We start from the raw sequence: 17,627 nt of genomic DNA, 5'->3' as shown, positions 1-17,627 counted from the left end.
TCATGTGTTGCATACATGATCAATATGTACAATATGTTTTTATGTAAAGAATAAAAGTTATTGGGATATCAGTTTTATATCAGAAGGAATATCTAGGTGAATTAAACCTAGATGTTCCTTCTGGTTTACTCTGGTTTAATTCACGTGGTTTATTCACAGGTGAATTAAACATTCCAGACTCATTAATTCAGAGGCAATGTGTTTATTGGAAATATTTTTATCCCTCATACTAACTGAAATTCTCTACTTAGAACACTGTGTAGTTAAAATGCAAAAAGGTAAATAATTATAACGTTAGACTCCATTATTGGGTGAGGTTTCCTGATGGTGATGTCTCCTGTAGTTCCTAGCTTTGGGCAGCAGGTAAAAGAATCACCAAGTTGTAAAAGTTTTCAAATACCTTCTCCTCAGATTTTCCAACTTTTGCTATGCAGCTGAATCTCTGGTTCACAGGTATGTTTTAATGATAGTATATCCAATGCATTCAAAACATAGGATTATGTACTTATATGAGATATGAATAAATGTGCTAGTATAAAGTCCTGGTTTCATAAAAATATAAGCTATCTTTTGCTTTAGAGGAATTATGAAAACCATGCAATCATCAGATCAGTTCAAACGGATAACATTCAAGGATTGGCATATATTTAGGCAATATACATAGCTCAAAACTATACTATAAAATTATAAATGGAAAGAACTATTAAAGGGTATAAAACTATAAAACTATTAAATTAAACTATTAAACTATTAATATTAAACTATTAAATATGAAGACTGCACATAACATGGTGTCCTCACAATGACTGTACATGCTGGCTTTTCACTCCATCTACAGATTATATGTATGGTCTTGACCAATGGCTTTCCAGTATATGTACACAGTATGTAAACAGAGTGAAAAACTGGCCATTAATGGATTATACTGTACATGTAAATCACAATCATTGATACCATTCTAAGAGAAATGTTACTGTCATGCATGCTTCATGTTAATAAATGCTTGTTTACCATATAGGGATCGTATGACATCAAAGCCAGGTGGAACTCCTGCCTGTAATTAGTAAATGTATAAAAATTTCCAACCTTGATTCATTCTGAGGCTAAATCTACAGTGTCCTTTATTTCTGACCTCAGATACTGGTCATAAGTGGGATTCATACTGAGTCATATCTTTAAACAATCTAATTTAATACTGAACTGCATTTTAACTGAGACTCACTTTATGAGATCTCATGCAGAATTTTCCCCATTCCTGCTACCTGAGATCTATCTTATCTTTAGTGTGTTAAATAAATATATATGTATCTGTACAATACAGTTAAATGGTTACCACCAAGTAGTTAGCTCTCCCCAGAATATAAGACTATATATGTATAAGATAATTGAATAAGAACTTAAAATTACAGTATATTAAACAGTTTCTCTGCAAAGTGATACAATACTGTAACTGAGGGGTTTTTACTCCAGAAAACCGATTAATGATGCTTCTGTTGTAAAGTTTGTCATTGTGATTGCCATTGAAATATAAAGCTTTGTTGTTGTCCAGTGACCTGTTTAGGTTGACAAGTTTTCCGGCCTAAAAAAGCTTACACTTTATTTCAACAAATTCTTACTCTCTGCTGAAATTATTATTATTCTCATGCATTATACATTTGATAGGTACATGCAAATTCCTGATGGGAACATCAGAATCTATCTATCTATCTATCTATCTATCTATCCATCTATCTATCTATCTATCTATCTATCTATCTATCTATCTCCATATCCATATCCCATATAAAAACCAAATTTGTTTCTGTTCAGACTCAGAGGTAGAATCTGTCTCACATATGCTATTAAACTGTCCATTGTACATTGTGATCAAGTTTAATACTTCCAATTGTGGCCAGGAGGCTATTATCTTCTCTGGGTGACACTCTTCAGAAACCTATAAGAAGGTTGCAGAATTCTTATCAATAGCTATAGCTATTAGAAGCTGTCTGGTTCCTCCCTCATAGTATTAACTGTTAACTGCTAATTGTTTTAGGATTTTCTTGCTATTTTTAAAAGTCACCCTCTGGGGAAAATGAGCAGCATATAAATTTAATAAATAAATAAATAAATTTTAAAAATTTCCTTTTTATCATTATTTTGCTGGTCTTTTTATTGTGTTTGGTCTTGGACCGTAATTTTGATTTATTGATAATAGATAAACAATATAATTAATACAATACAATACATTGTAATTTATAATATAGCTTATATTATTACATTTGAATGGCTATATTGTAAATTGTTTTAACATTTTCAGTAATGGGAACTAGTATACAAATACAATAAACAGCACCAGAAATAAATTTAGGCTTTTTCTGAAGCATAAAGATACAGGAAGAAAGCTTTTAAAAAAAAGGGGGGGGAAATGACATTAAGAAAGAAAAGGTAAGGTCTTCTTGAGAAAAACAGCCTAAATCATTGATTGATATAGACCAGTATTTCTCAACCTCGGCAACTTTAAGATGAGTGGACTTCAACTTCCAGAATTCCCTAGCCAGCACATCTTAAAGTTGCTGAGGTTGAGAAATACTGGTATAGATTAATGTTTCATCATCCTTATTAACACATTTAACACATGATTTTTAATGTAACTTTGATATTGTTCTAGTGTTTTCATTTTGTGGTAAAGAATATCAGAAACAAGTGAAAAATTTCATATACTTTTTTTTTCAAAACAGTCCTTGCAAATGTATTCTATTCATTGATATTGTCTAATAAAAGTAATATAGTAAGGAATCTATAGAGAACCACAATGCTTTCTAATCATGTAATGACAACAGCATTTGGACAGATGAATTTATAATGAAATAATAATCATAGGCCTAGTAGGTGTTAATCATAATAATAAGATTATATAGATAATATGTTGAGCTTGAACCTATGAAACAAGAGTGTCATAAATAAATTGATCAAATCACTGTCCTTAAGTTCCCCATTTGAAACATATGATTATGTTGAAGTGAAGTGGAAGAAAAATTTAGCTTTATATCCTGGCAGAATTTAAATGTGAGGATTATTTCTTTCAAAAGAAAAAAAAAAAAAGAACAAAAGTGAGAAAACTGCCATTCAGTTTTATACTGATACAAACTATGATAAAGAATGAGTGGAACTTACATTAATAGAACTGAATATTGTTATATAAAATTGAGTGTGGATAGTTTCATGAGCCCATCTATGGTTATGGTATGTTTATATTTTCTATTCTAACTAATCATTTGGTCAAACTCTATTATCTTGCTTATGTCAATATGAACTCACATAGTGATGAAATCTGGAATATGTCATTAAGTATTAATTGGCATAGAGACATGTATGGAGTAAGAAATGTATTTATTATTTATTTATTAGATTTATTATAGCTGCCCCACTCCAAAAGACCCTGGGAGGCTATTATTCATTTGTTAGTTAGATTTATTTCCTGCCTTTCCTTCAGGAGTTCAATTATTCATATACTTGAACATAAAGGGATTTAGAATTTAATAACAGTATAACAAATTGTGCTTGATACCAATTAGCTGATGCAACTCTTTGTAAAATAATTATATTCTGTTTACTCTGGAAGTTCTTCCTGGAACAAGTTAAAAAAAAAAAAGTTTAATTCAATTTGTGGTGACTATAGGGATTATTCCATGTAGTTTTCTTAGTCACAATAATGAAGCAGGTTCTCTGCTGTCTTCTTCAAGACCTGGGGTTTATTGGTGACCATCTAGTAATGACCAGATCTGACCCTGCTTATCATTTGCAAGAAGAGCCAAGGTCAATTGGGTGCTGGAATATATCAATAGAACCTTCTTAGTTGTCTTTGTAAACATTTCCCACATAAAATGAGTTGTAGTAGTTACTTGGAATTGTTAGATCTACATTTTTTTCTTGAAACCACACAGCAACCCTGTGAAACATAAATAAAATTGTTCACGCTAAAATTCCACCTGTCATTAGTATATTGATGTCATCCAGCTACATGTTTTTTTGATAACTATTGATTTCATAGAGACGTTATATTACATGGATGACAATTGATAATGAAACTGGACTTAATCTGAATGGTTTTGTCAGCTCTATCAGACAGTAGATGAAGCAGTATTTAGTGACTCCTTTAGCAGGATCAATCAAGGTATCTTAACAGAACCTGATCTTCAGTTTTCCAAAAACAGCTTCTGGCTTGGTTTTATGAGCTGTGTTACTGGGTTTTTTATTTTGTTTTGTTTAAATCATTGTAGGCCACCCAGAGAGTGAGATGGGTCGCAATATAAAAGGAAAGGAGGAGGGAGGAAGCCTGCCTATGCATGATGCTGAAATCCAAAAGTTTTCAGTTTGTAATTTCATTTTAAGATGAAGTCCATAAAGTATTTGGCCTGCTAGATAAAGCTTTCTTGTCAAAAGATACATTAAGTTCTTTAGGGCCGCATATGGGGCCGCAAGGCTCACATATAAATTCTATACTTGTGCCCTTTTAGGCTTGGGTTCAAATTAGTGCACAAAATTATGATGCTGCTATCACAAGCCTTCTTGATTTTTGTTTCTGTTACAATAGAAGCCCTTTTGGAACTCTTCTGAAGATATCTACAAATCCTCCTTTTGTCTCTTCTTATAGCAAATAAATAATCTATTGTTCTATGTGCACAGCTGAATTGTTGGAGAATTAATGCAGAGCATTTGGTATGCATTTGATAGAACTATCATGATTAAAAATGGTCATCTCTTCTGCTAATGAACAGAGTTGATATCTTCAATCTATTAATCGAAGTAAATTGAGTTCAAGTTCATGGCTATTCTGCTAAGGGATTTCTTGCAGAATGTTTGGATATTGTGATACAATAATAATTAATTCTGATGTATATATGACCTTACAAGGGGACCATAACTTTAGCCCTGTTTAGCATAATGCATAATCTCTGAAATACAATACATATACCAATAATACAATAATGCATTTGATAAATTGTAGATTGTCTTTTCTTAATTAATACTCAGAATTATATGTTGCACATTTGGATTTGAAATAATTTCTTTTAGATAAGCAGGCAACATTTAAGGGTTTTTTCCATATATAATATATTTGTGTAATAAAAGTAAACAAAATGATATGAATGTAACAACAATGTCTAGTGAATCCACAGTTCACCCAGATCTCCTTTGTTATATATTTTAGAGTAGATATGCTTCCATAGCTCATGTGATTTACCACATAAATTGCAGCTTGAATACAAGAGAATCCAAACCTAAAGTTTATACCTGTACAGGACAACCTTTTCTCCAAAAATCTTCTTCAGTCTTTTGCAAACCAGGAAAGTGTGTATGTCCAAGCATTTTTGCACATGGGTAAGATCACTTCCCAAACTAGGCAAAGTGGCTAAATTAACTCCAATTTGCAACTCAATACATTTACATTTAGAGGGAAATTCAAACTGACCAGTCAGGTGATCTTAGCATATTAGGTCTTTCAGTATTTGTTTAGTGTATGACTAAAATCTGCCTGGATTCATTTAGGTTTTAATCTGGACTAGTGTGACAAATGGCATGCATAGCCTAGATTTGATCATGCCCAAGAGGTCACCTGACTGGATAGGTGATTAAATCTAGTCCTCTTTCCCTCACTCTCCATCCAAGTTAGTAATTAGTTTTTCTATCAGCTTGACAGGGATGTATGAGGCCATTTGATTTGTTAAATGTGTTTATGGATAATAGTATAAGGATTGCTTGTGATGACATTGAAGGTACATTCATTGGGGAATAAGAATAGGGGTGTATTTTGTATTCATATGACATTGTGTTGTTGGGTGAGAACCTGAATGTTTTGCAGAAAATATTAGCTTTTATGGTTCAATAAAGAGAATGGGTGGGCTCATTAATAAAACAAAGATCAAGAAGATTGCACTTAACAGGAAAATGGGGCAATTATTCATAAATAGTGGAAAAACTAGAGCAAGTAGATGGATTTGCACTGTAGAATGAAAACTAAATTTGTGTACCTCAGTAGAATGTTTCCTGAAGATGGAGAAAAGTTAAAACATTCAGATGTTTGCAAAAAAGAAGCATGTTTCAGTGATATGAATTGTTGCAAGGAATGAATGCTTGTTGATAGAGGCAGAAATGACTGCAAATAAGCATGTTGGTGTCCATTTTATTGTGCAGAGATGAGTGATGGGTATGTCAGGATAAACACTGGATGCTGTAGGAATGGGGTACTTAAGTCTATATGTTGAAACATGCAGAAATAAGGTTAATAATAAACGGCTGCTAAATGAATGCAGATTACAAAAAACGAACACAAATGGCTAGTATGATGTAAGAATGTTGAGGTATTTTTGTTATGTAAGACAGAATGAATAAACAAATATATGAAGAAAGAGTAAATAGGTCTGATGGAAGAGGAAGAGTGAGAAAATTGTGGTTGTATGAGGGATGACATCCTGAAAAGGGAGATGAGAAGTTTCAAGATAAATGGCAGTATATGAAATGGTGTATGGATATCTTGGAAAGAAATATGGTTTGCAAAGGTAGAAAGTTACAGAGAGGAACTGAAGTTTTAACACCTACTTCTGTAGTTAGTAACTTCCATGGAAGCCTGCCACTACATATGCAGGGTCAACTGGCACCTGAGTTTATTAAGACCTATATGGGAATAAGCAATCTTTTAGGCTAGTAGCAACACTGGAAATTTGTAATTGCTCCACACCTTCTCTTCTAACACCCCCCGACCCATCATATACAACCTCAATATTTCCTACCATCCCACCCTTTGTCTTGGAAGGTAGAAAACCACATCAGTCCTTCTCCTTCTCCTTCTCCTCTTCCTTCTTCCTTCTTCCCTGAGACATTGTTATAAATTGAGCTAATGCTAAATATCTTTAGAATTTAAGTAGAATAGAAAGCTGGAAGGGCACCAAGAAGGATTTTTGCAAACATGTTAGTGCCAATATATGACTTCTGCATTATGGATGTCACAGACTATGATTTTGCTATAGTTCTCATGTGTAGGTTCCTTATTGACTGGGTAGCTAGAAGAGCAAACGGTTGAATTAGACATAAGGGTGGAAGATTTTCATTTATACAAGATTAACCCCGATTGCATAGAAATATGAGGATTAATTCACCCTTAAAGTCAAAACAAAAAGTTGCTTATCCTTGTGCTAGCAGAATGTTCCTCTGGATTGCAGTGGAGATTTTAATTTAGACTTCCCTGCTGAAGAAAGAATTCTTCGTGAATCTGGGATTAATATAAAAATGATGTGATGTGAGTCAATCTTTAAATGAACTCCTTTTGTGCACAGAAAGATTTTAAATGCAAATCTGTATGTCATAGAATAGTAATGTATGCCATTCTCTCCATTTGTTACAGAGAATTATATACTGTAAATGCTATATGTAATGTGAATATGATTCCAAATGTCTTCTGCTTTCTATTAAAATATAATCATAAAGTTGGTTTTAAGGCACAACTTTGAAAACTGTTTAGGCCTTTTCCAAGGACCAGCAGTAAACAAAGAATCTTTGGCAAACTATAGCAGTTGGAATTTAGTATTCTTATTTCAAATTATTGTGTTATTTTTTCCAAGATCCAAAGATGAACTTTTATTGCCATTTGGTATTAGTCCTTTATAAAACTATTAGTGGAACAATTTAGCTTAACTGAATCCATTTGCTTTATAAGCAATGTCCATCTTCTGCCTTTATTACATTATTTTGGGACCCTGATTGCATTATTTTAAAACATAGATTGCTATAATACTACTCTGCACTAACCTGATAGATTTAGTTTTCATCTATCAAATCATTTCAAAATTGTTCAGTCTATAACTGTATTTCCATCCTGTAACCAGGGTCACTGTATATCTGGTAGATTTCCAACAAAAAAAATTGTGAATGTCTCAAGAAAAAATGATATATCTTTTGAAGTATAATAACCCCTTGATTATATTCTTTTTAAAATCAGCCCATCATAATAGTCTTTCCAACATTTCACTTAGCTTTCTTAACCTAAACTATCCAGTAGTTTTGAGCTTTGTTTACTACAGTGAGAATTTGTAGTTCATAGGCTAACTTTCAGTCCCATTTCTTGGAAATGCAGAAAATTCAGATTACATTTAAAGACCCATCCCAAACTAACAAAACTTGGACTGATTCTGAAAATTAAACACATGCTTATTAAGACCAATATTATATTGGATGATTAAATAATGGCTTTGAAATTCTGTAGTTGTAATTTAAAAAGCAATATGTACTTGTGGATATGAAGTAGGCAATTTTTAATTCTTGAACTTAAGTCTCCTCAAAAGCCTCTCTGTGTGTATATTTAAATAGGAAGGGGGGGGGGGGTGATCTGGCTGGAATGATCTAGAAAGTAGGTTATTGGCCAAGAGACTCCAGCTGACATGTTAGTGGAATATGGTGGCAATTTAATTCACACTGAGACATGGCCAATATGGGATGAAGAGAATGGGGGAGAGTAGAGTTTGGTTGGCTGGAAAAGGTATAAAAAGATTAACAGGAAAGCTAAGTGCAAATTTAAGGGAAGGAGAAATGCTCTGTGTGCTTTTGCAATATGTATGAGCAAGTGCCTGGGTTAAAGGGGAAAGAGGAGTAGTAAGTACTGAGAGCATGAAGTAAGAGAGGCAAGAAGCGTTTTGATAATACCTTTCTCTTGTCTGATAGTTCTGTAGTAGTTAATGGATACCTTCACTGTTTTGAACATTGGCAAATATTTACCTTTCTCATTTGATTAAATTGCATTGAATTTCTATTCAGAACTGAGATCTCCTTTGAAAAAAGCAGGTTAGTCTGCATTTTGTCTGAAACCTGAACCCACTATTCGAAAAAATTAATAGCTTCCAGAAGTCTAACATATGGCATCCATACAGAGACATGCACTCATACTGTACATGCTTGATGAGATCACACTGCCTCTTTATAGGTTGGATTATGCACTTTGATATGAATTGAGTCATGTAATGGATTAAAGCTTGCAAAACTAGCCAAACCTGGTGGAGAGGGGGTTAATTTGACCTGGGCTGAGGTTTTTGCTTTGAAAAGGAAAAAGGGGAAAAATGGGAGTCAGATTTGCTATTTCATGCACAGCCTAATCTCATCTATTCTCATTTTATGCCCCTGCCAGACCACCGCTCTTGATAAGGAGAGGCAGGTTTTCCGACGAAGACGCAACCCGGATGTGAGGGGACGTTATAAGCCACAGCCACCACCTCCTGAACTCAACTCTGAATCAGAAGACTATTCACCAAGTTCATCTGAGACTGTTCGCTCACCCAATTCACCCTTTTAATACATCACTTCTGTTGAAGGTCTTGGCTTAACCCTTTGAGATTTTGACAACAATTCTTGAAACCGTGTGCAATTTTTCCATTTGATTTTGTCTGTATCAGTTGCTTGACAAAGATGCCAGAAAGGAGTTTTACAGTATCTTTGTAACAATAGTTTCCTATATGATTGAGATGGTCTTTGTTTTCTGTCTAGACTAGCCTCCTGCAGCCTGACACCCATAGATGTGGTGGGACTGTCCTTCCAGAATTTCCGAGCATTTCTGCCTCACATTGGAGAATACCAGATTGGGGAAGCCTAGTCTAGATTGTGATTTGCTGCTAATACGATCCTCAAAGGGTTAAGGCTATTTTGAGATATACATATAAATATAAATATATATATAATTTTCAAATGGGAATAACAGCAATGAATGTTTTCATCAATTGAGGTAGGAGCTATTATGTGTAATTTAAGCATATGTTAACCCTCTGAGTGCTTAATTTTAAATAATTTTGTCTAGCCAAAATGAGGGCTTTATTGACACTTATTTTTCCTACAGGTACTTACTTAGTAATCTGACTTAAGTGCTCCATAATCATAAAATACGCACTTGTTTTTATGTTCTTATGCAAGGGTACAAAGAGTCACTTAATAGACATTAACATTGGTCAGAGGCTTGTGGATTGTTACAAGGTCAAAAAGAGGATGTATCCTATCTGCGTTCCAGAAAATAGATGGCTCCTAAATTTTGCTAAGAAATATGCATCCCATTCTTACTGTATTGTATTGCAAAAACCTATCATTCTTAATGTGTGTTCTACTTCTTTAAATTATTTCATAGGCAGTCGAACTGGCTGAAAACAAACTACTTTGGGTGATGTGGCAATAATCTCAAAATTACTGCCTTCAGTTCCCCATTTGTTCATTGAAATGCAGTTTCTGGAAGTCTAGCTGAAAGAATGTCCTTTGCTCACATGTACAGGTACAGACAAAAGATAGGCAGCAATAAACACAATCAATTTTTACATACCATGGATTCTTCTTTGAATATTATTGAGATGTTAACTATATCGTGATATACTCTCTTCACAATGCTTTAAAAAGAGAACAATTAATTTTACTGAAATTGTAAATCAAGGAAAGGTCTTGAAATTCCAAACATAAATAACTGTTGTTCTTAAAATTACATGATTAGCAATTACTCACCTAATGTGTTTGTAAAAATATATTTACCAGAATTTAGTGAGACAGTGTGTGTATGAGACTGGGATTAAAAAAAAAAAATCCGCAAAGAAATGTTCCATCAGTGTTTCAAAAACACATTTAAATTACATTAAGCATCTTTTTATAGTTTTGGTTTTAAAATGTAATATTATTGTAAAATGGTCCATTCACCCATAACTTGAGTTGAATAATAAAAAAGTTTCATTTTTAAGTTATGCTTTTCAAAGTGTTATTAACAAATCTTGAGCAGAAATGTGGAGTATTGAAATTTCACATGTAGGGTTTCTAGAACGTTTTGTTTGCCATTTCAGATACAAAAATAACTGGAAAAGAAATGGCTGCTGTACTTTTTACAGTCTGACTCTTTAGATTCTGTTAACATGTGCGTTTCTTTATTATGGAAAAGATTTTAAGATTTTAAAGAATGCAAACTGTGTAACTTTGGTTCATTGCAGAACAATTAATATAAAAACTACTATTTAAAATTAATATTAAAAAACCCTATGAAAACAACCAAGTTCAGAGAACTCCAAGGACTCTACAGTTGAACCCTAAGTTACATATATTCCCTTCTATTGAAACTACTGAGTGTCATCTCTACCAAAAAAAACCCTGTCAGATTCATCGTAGGCACTCATTCTGAAATTAATGGATAAATGCCTTTTATCCAATGGCTATTTATGTTTGGTGAAGCACATGAGATTTAGGGCAATTCCTGTACATTTCTCCATTGTTTAAACCATTGCTTTTGAAAACTGATGACAGTGGGAGACATCTACCGCAAACTATAAATGGACAGGTTGCACAAATAGAAGTCACCCATATAGGCATGTGCAAGCCAAGATGTTATTACTTTCTTTATTTGTAGCAGCAGGTCATGCAAATCTGCAGTTGACTCATTGATAATCTCTGTGCTTAGACTATGTGTGAACCTACTATTGTTTCAACAGTTTGTATTATATATTTTCCCAAGAGAGCAAACAATGTAATCAAATCATGTCTTAATAATATGGGAAATATCACTCTTGATGCTAAGATTCTTTAGATCTCGTTTCTTTATCACAGTTATTTACTACATCAACAATTTAACAAATTACAGCAATGTAATGGGAAATAATAGCTCAATGGATAATTATCAGTTCAAAATATCTGGAACTGTCTCATCTTTCTAATCAGTGTATGTTTAATTTGGATGCTTCTTGATTCCCAGTATCAATTTTTGATAGATGGGCAATCTGATCCATGTAGTCTTTGGCTACATCAAGGAAAACCATCAAACCAATCCAAAATTTAGCAGCACCACACTTGATTGTAATCCCTAATCAGCATCCATGGGAGAATTCCAAAGCTGCTAAAACTATAAAAGCAGAAAAAAGCAAATACTGTAAAGTGGCTCATAGGATCTGGCTGCTAAAGGCAGCTGAAATTAAATGGTAATTTTTTAAAAGATTAATAGAATAAAAGTTATTGCATTGTCATATTATACAAAATGACAAGATATAGCAGATTTAAAAAACCCTTCTCCGTGACCAGAAATCAGGAACTTCTGAATACTCTTTGAGAACAACTAGCATTAGCAATCTTACTGATCTCTTCCAGCAATCTAAAATATTTATAATCAAGTCTCTTTTCAAAAAGAACTGGGGGCTTCTTTTAAAAAAAAAAAGTTTTTCCCAAATTTTTTTTTTTAATCAATTAATTTCTCACCTTTCTATCCATCTGAGCCCGCCATCAAGATGAATATGCGGCTGACCTTTTCCAAAAGCAAATTGTAGGTCTTTCAAGATCTATGAAGTAATGATGGGAGACTTTAATTTTCACAATGTTTGTTGAAAAGCAAACTGTAAAGCATAGCCCATTTACAAAATATTTTATTTGCCTTGTTGATAATTTTCTTTAGACTCTATAAGATGGCACAAGTTGATTAGCTATCTCTAACTTGATCCTAAACAGTAGGGATTATTACACACGTGGAAGTAGTGGACGTCTTTGGGAAAAATGTTCAATAACTTTTGATATTAAGAGAAACTAAAGCTACATATAGTTAAGTATATGTCAAACTTCAATGTCAAGATTTTAATAAACTGAGATCAATAAATTGTTTGGATTCCACAGCAGGAGAAGCTAAATAGAAAAAAGAGTCCAAAATGTGCAGGGGTTTCTAAAAAAGGAGAAAATTAAAGAACAATTGTAAATAGTTCCAACAAGGAAAAAAGAAAAGGAAAAAATGGCAAAGGAATCCACTATGATTGCACAAAATGCTTAAGAGAATATCTGAAAATAAAGACATAGTACGTGGAACACAGACAAGTCATCAAGGAAAAGCAAAATGAGAACAGAATTGAAGAGATGGTATCTGACTGTGCTAAGGCTGCAAGTGCTGCTAAGAACAGCAAAAAGTGTTTTTGTATGCTCAAAACCTAACAAAGCAAAAAGAAATATCAGTAGTTAAGGGAAGATGAACTTATGAACAGATGACAATAACAACAACAACCAAAAGTCAGAATTGGTCATCTCCTATTCTGGCTTTATCTTCTACAGTAAGAGTATTTGTTTTCTGCCAGTTAACTGAAGTGAGCAAGATACAGGGACGTGATCAGAGAAGAGCTATTTAACTGCAATTAATTTAAATCTCCAGGACAAGATAAATAGCATCTCACAGTTTTGAAGAAACAAACTGATGGTTTGGCCAAACATCTATACACTAGCTTTGAAAAATCCTAGAAAACAGAGGAAGTGCTTGTCAACTGGAGAATAGCAAACATTGTTCCTATTTTTAACAAGGTGGGGAGAAGGAGAATCTGGGACTATAGTCTATCATCAATACCTAGAAGATTCTAGAAGATTCCAGAGCAGATCATAAACTGTTAAATGTCTAAGTACCTTGAAAACAATGTGGTGATTACCAGAAGGCAGTGTGGATTTGTCAAGAAAAAGTTTTGCCACAATCATTTCATTTTTTGATTAGGAAATTTTCTTTTACTATGGGAATACAGTGGACATAATATATTTTGATTTCAGAAAGTATTTTGAGAGTAGCCCATGGCATTCTGATTTTGCAAGCAACAGAGCTGGATGAGATGTCCATTAAATACATCCACAGCTGGCTTGAAAACTCTTCAGACTGGAGTGGAATGCCTCAAAGTTTGGTCCTGTGCCACATTTTCATTAATGAGAAAAATAGAGGTGGGGAAAATGCTTATTGGATTTGCAGATGACTCAAAATTGTGTGGGATAGCTAAAGTTTCAATTCAATTCAAATTGATTTTGATAGGTTAGAGATGTGGTTTGAAAATAACAAAAGTTTTACAAAGACAGGAAGAAATAGTCTCACACTGGTGAGCTCAATTATGTTTCTGGGCACCACATTTTAAGAAAGTATCAGAGAAACTGGAACTGGAGCAAAGAAAGTAAAGAAGTAAGATTTTCAATTGGGTAATGTTTAGACTTCAGAATACTAACAAAGCAATAAAAAAGCACTTTTCAACCACTGAAGTAACAAATATAAGAAAAACAAAAGTTGTTTCCTGTTATCCCAAAATGCAGGACACAGAATAATAATCTTAAGTAACAGGGACTCAGATTTTAGTTCAAAGTTAGGAAAAGCACCCTAATTGTAACAGTAATTCAACCAGTGATCAAATGAGGTGGTAAAACAGGTAAAAATCACTATTGAAACCAGTAGAAATTGAAAAGGCACAACCATCATTACTATGCTGAATATAAGAAGAATGCAAATGCTGAGGGAGTATATCCTGTGATTGGAGAACACTGCACTAATGAGACCACACCTGGAGTACTGTATATAATTCTGAGCATCATATATTTCAGAAAGATATTGACCAATTAGAACAGGTTGGGGGGGGGGCAACAAAAATGATTCAGGAACTTGAGGACATGCCCTATGAATGCAGCTGGAGAAACTTGAAATGTTCAGCCTGAGAAAAGAAGTCTGAAGGGAAACATGATATCAGTGTTCAGGTACATTAAAAAATTGCCATAGGGAAGATGGATAGGAATTATTTCCTTTGCCACAGAAATAATGTTGCAGCTACCTAGATTTTCTTTATGCATTATGAAAAATTTCCTGACAGATCTGTTTAATAGTGGTAAAGACTACCTATGGAGGTTGTGAATTCTCCGTCTCTGCAATATTTTTTTTAAAAAAGGCTGGACAACCACCTCTCAAGGATGGTATAATTGGTTTTCCTGCATATTGCAGAGGATTGGGTTAGATGTCCATATTGTCCCTTCCTACTCCACAATTCAGTAATTCTATGAAATGGATCTTGAAAATGAGTGTATCTTTAAAGCAGGTCTCAAATAGTGATGACCTCATTAAGAGGACCTCTCCTGCTGACTCCTGCTGAGCTTCAAGCTGTTTAAGCAGTACCCTCAACTGTTGCTGTAAAACCATTGACAACCACTGTGTTTCAGTGGCAAAAAAAAAAAAAAAGTCAACATACTGCAAAGGATTTCTTGTGCAATATTATTTTTATGCAATGACACGTGAGAAATGAGCTACGAAAAGGTTGAAACTTTGTTTCCAGCACTGGCAAAGAACTGATCAAATATACTAATTAATAATTCTAGAACAAATATCAATTTATTTTTCTTTTCTTGTGCGTTGCCTACTTAAAGAACGCTGGTTTCAAACACACATGATTTTAAGAGAGAAGAATCTATTTTCTATACTTTTCTTTTTTTATGTTCAACATTGAGACTTCAACATATAGCATACATTTATTCCAAATCTAGACTGGTAAAAAATAACAGAATCCTGAGTAGATTACAATATCAGTAATCAAGACAATCCTTGAAAGTAAAGTAAAAGAGGCTAAAAATCCATGCTTGGGTAATAAAAATCCATAATCAGCTGATGGCTATTACAAAGTTGGTATGAAAGGGAAATGTTTCACAATTATTTGTCAAACTTGAAACTCTGAACTGTTTTTTATTTACTGTGGTTTTTGTGTGTTAGATTGTTTTAAAGGGGGAAAAAAACTGGGGAATGTGATTAGTTAACAAATACTCAATGGCAGAACAAGTACAGATGAACTCACAAATCAATCAAATCAAACCTTTGGGCCAGAAAGCACAACAATAAAATACATAGACCTGTACTTAATAATAAAACTTTTTAAAAATGCAATAAAATTATTTAAAATACATTATACCCACAAATCTACAATTTCTACTTTTTTATACTGGCTTCAGTTGTTGTTTTTTTTCAGTTCTTTATTACTTCCTTAAAACATGCTGAAATATATATTATTTTTCCTATATGGTACCTAATTTGTAATATTTTCCAAGAGCAGAAATCAACTAATCATTTACTGGTAGATACAAATTCCAGTCAGTGGTCAAAGAAGTAAATGGAGATTGGTTTATTTTGGAACTACTCTTTGCCTCATGGTGCTGTTGTAACAAAAAAGGAAAAAATAAAAGGTGCATTGTCACTTTCGTTCAGTAATCTTACACTTCCTTCAGAATCTCAGGAATATAGCATTATGTTCCATGATATGAAAATGTTTTTAATCCTAGAAGTCGAGTTACAAATTATTCATATTTATAATTAATTGACTTATCCTATAGCTATTCATTTTAGGGTTTTGTTGCTTGATTTTAGCCAAAGGAAACATTTTTACCACTGCATCTTTTTCCTACTGAATGGTTAATAGGGTTTAGAAAATAGCTAGAATATATTGAATCTATGAAACAATATGGACTTTGGGTAGACTGATGATTGAAAGATACACCGCTTGGTCATAAATCAACATAACACATCAGGCTGAACAAGTATTCTTATAACAAGTCATGTAATATTCCTTCATAATAATAAATGCAATCCTGTATTGTAAAATGCCCATTAATAATACAGATTTCTTGATTCCTGGTAGAAAAGTAGCACTTAAAAGCAAAGTGATTCCTTTGTCTTGATTAGAGGAAGTAAAGTAGAGAAACTGGGCCCATTATGGTTATGCTGCATCAGCTCTGCAGCTTTACATTGCCTCTATTTTTCTCTTACAATCCGGGAATAGCATTAAAAAAAGATGTCTAAATCTCTTTCATCCTTGTGCCATATTATACCAATTACGGCTGTCCCTTCCTGTTCCTTGCCAACCAACTGCTTGATTATTGGCTTATGTTTTACTGGCATTAACTCTGTAAAACCTTTCAGAAGTCATTCTTGGATTGTGATAGGATGGGCTTTGTATTTTAAAATCCTTTAACTGAGAGGTTCCAAAGTTTTCAAAGTGAATAGCTAAAATGCCTATTGAAAACTCTTTTAAAATTCAGCTTATTTCCTTCACTATGAAATTCATAATAAAGTCAATGAGTTTTTCTAATGTCCAACGTTTGTAACACAGATGTACAAAATGAAAATTTAACTAGAATGTTTTATTTAACATCATTAGCTAAAGTTAAACAGGATTCAGTCACTGGCAGATCAGAATTATTGCTAATTACTATTGCTAATGTACAGATGAGCTAAACACAAGTCACAACTTAAGTTATATGTTATAAACTCTTTTTTTTTTTTTTTGGTTTGATATTTGATAACTGAAATGAAATGAACCTGTCCTGTGAAGAACAGTTAAAGCAACTGGTGTGTTTAGCCTAAAAAGAGAAAACTTGGGGAGCAAGATGATAGCAGTCGTCCAATAGCTGAAGAGCTGTCACAGGAAAGAGGATGTGGATTGATTCTCCAAGGGTAGGATAAGAACCAATGAGTAAAAGCTTTACAGAGGGAGAGTCAAACTTGAAAGGAGGAGGACTTCCTGCCCAAGAGAGCTATTAAGCAGTGGAACAGCTTGCCTCCTAGAGTCATGGGTGCTCCATCACTGGGGGCTTTCAAGCAAAGATTGTACAGCAGTTTGTCTGGGATGGTCTGAGGATTGCTACCCTCAGTAGGGGCTTAGCCTAGATGACCTCTGAGGTTGCTTCCAACGCTATGGTTCTATGATTCTACATCTAGAGGACCTCTAATAAAACAAATCCAGATATATATATTCATATAACATGAAACTCAAGTCACTAGATCCAAATTAGAGTTTATCCAACTGAATACTTCTCAGCACAGTTTAGTCCAATGTGAATCAAAT

General features: G+C 33.6%; 1 protein-coding gene across 1 annotated transcript in view; it reads left to right on the top strand.

Moving 5' to 3' along the window:
• DCLK1 (doublecortin like kinase 1) overlaps positions 1-10,732 on the top strand; it is a 190,735-nt gene extending 180,003 nt beyond the window's left edge. The window contains exon 17 of the mRNA XM_088140733.1: positions 9,155-10,732. Within this exon, the coding sequence (XP_087996859.1) occupies positions 9,155-9,319 (165 nt within the window). The 3' untranslated portion in view covers positions 9,320-10,732. The remainder of the gene's footprint in view (positions 1-9,154) is intronic.
• Positions 10,733-17,627: the final 6,895 nt, after the last annotated feature.

Source organism: Python bivittatus, unplaced genomic scaffold (genome assembly GCF_059951505.1).
Source record: "Python bivittatus isolate LINGU-HERP-01145 unplaced genomic scaffold, Pbiv_v1 ctg000340_np1212, whole genome shotgun sequence".
NCBI classification, from domain to species: Eukaryota; Metazoa; Chordata; class Lepidosauria; order Squamata; family Pythonidae; genus Python; species Python bivittatus.
Note: the sequence above shows the minus strand (reverse complement) of the source record. Positions and strands in the feature narration are given on the sequence as shown.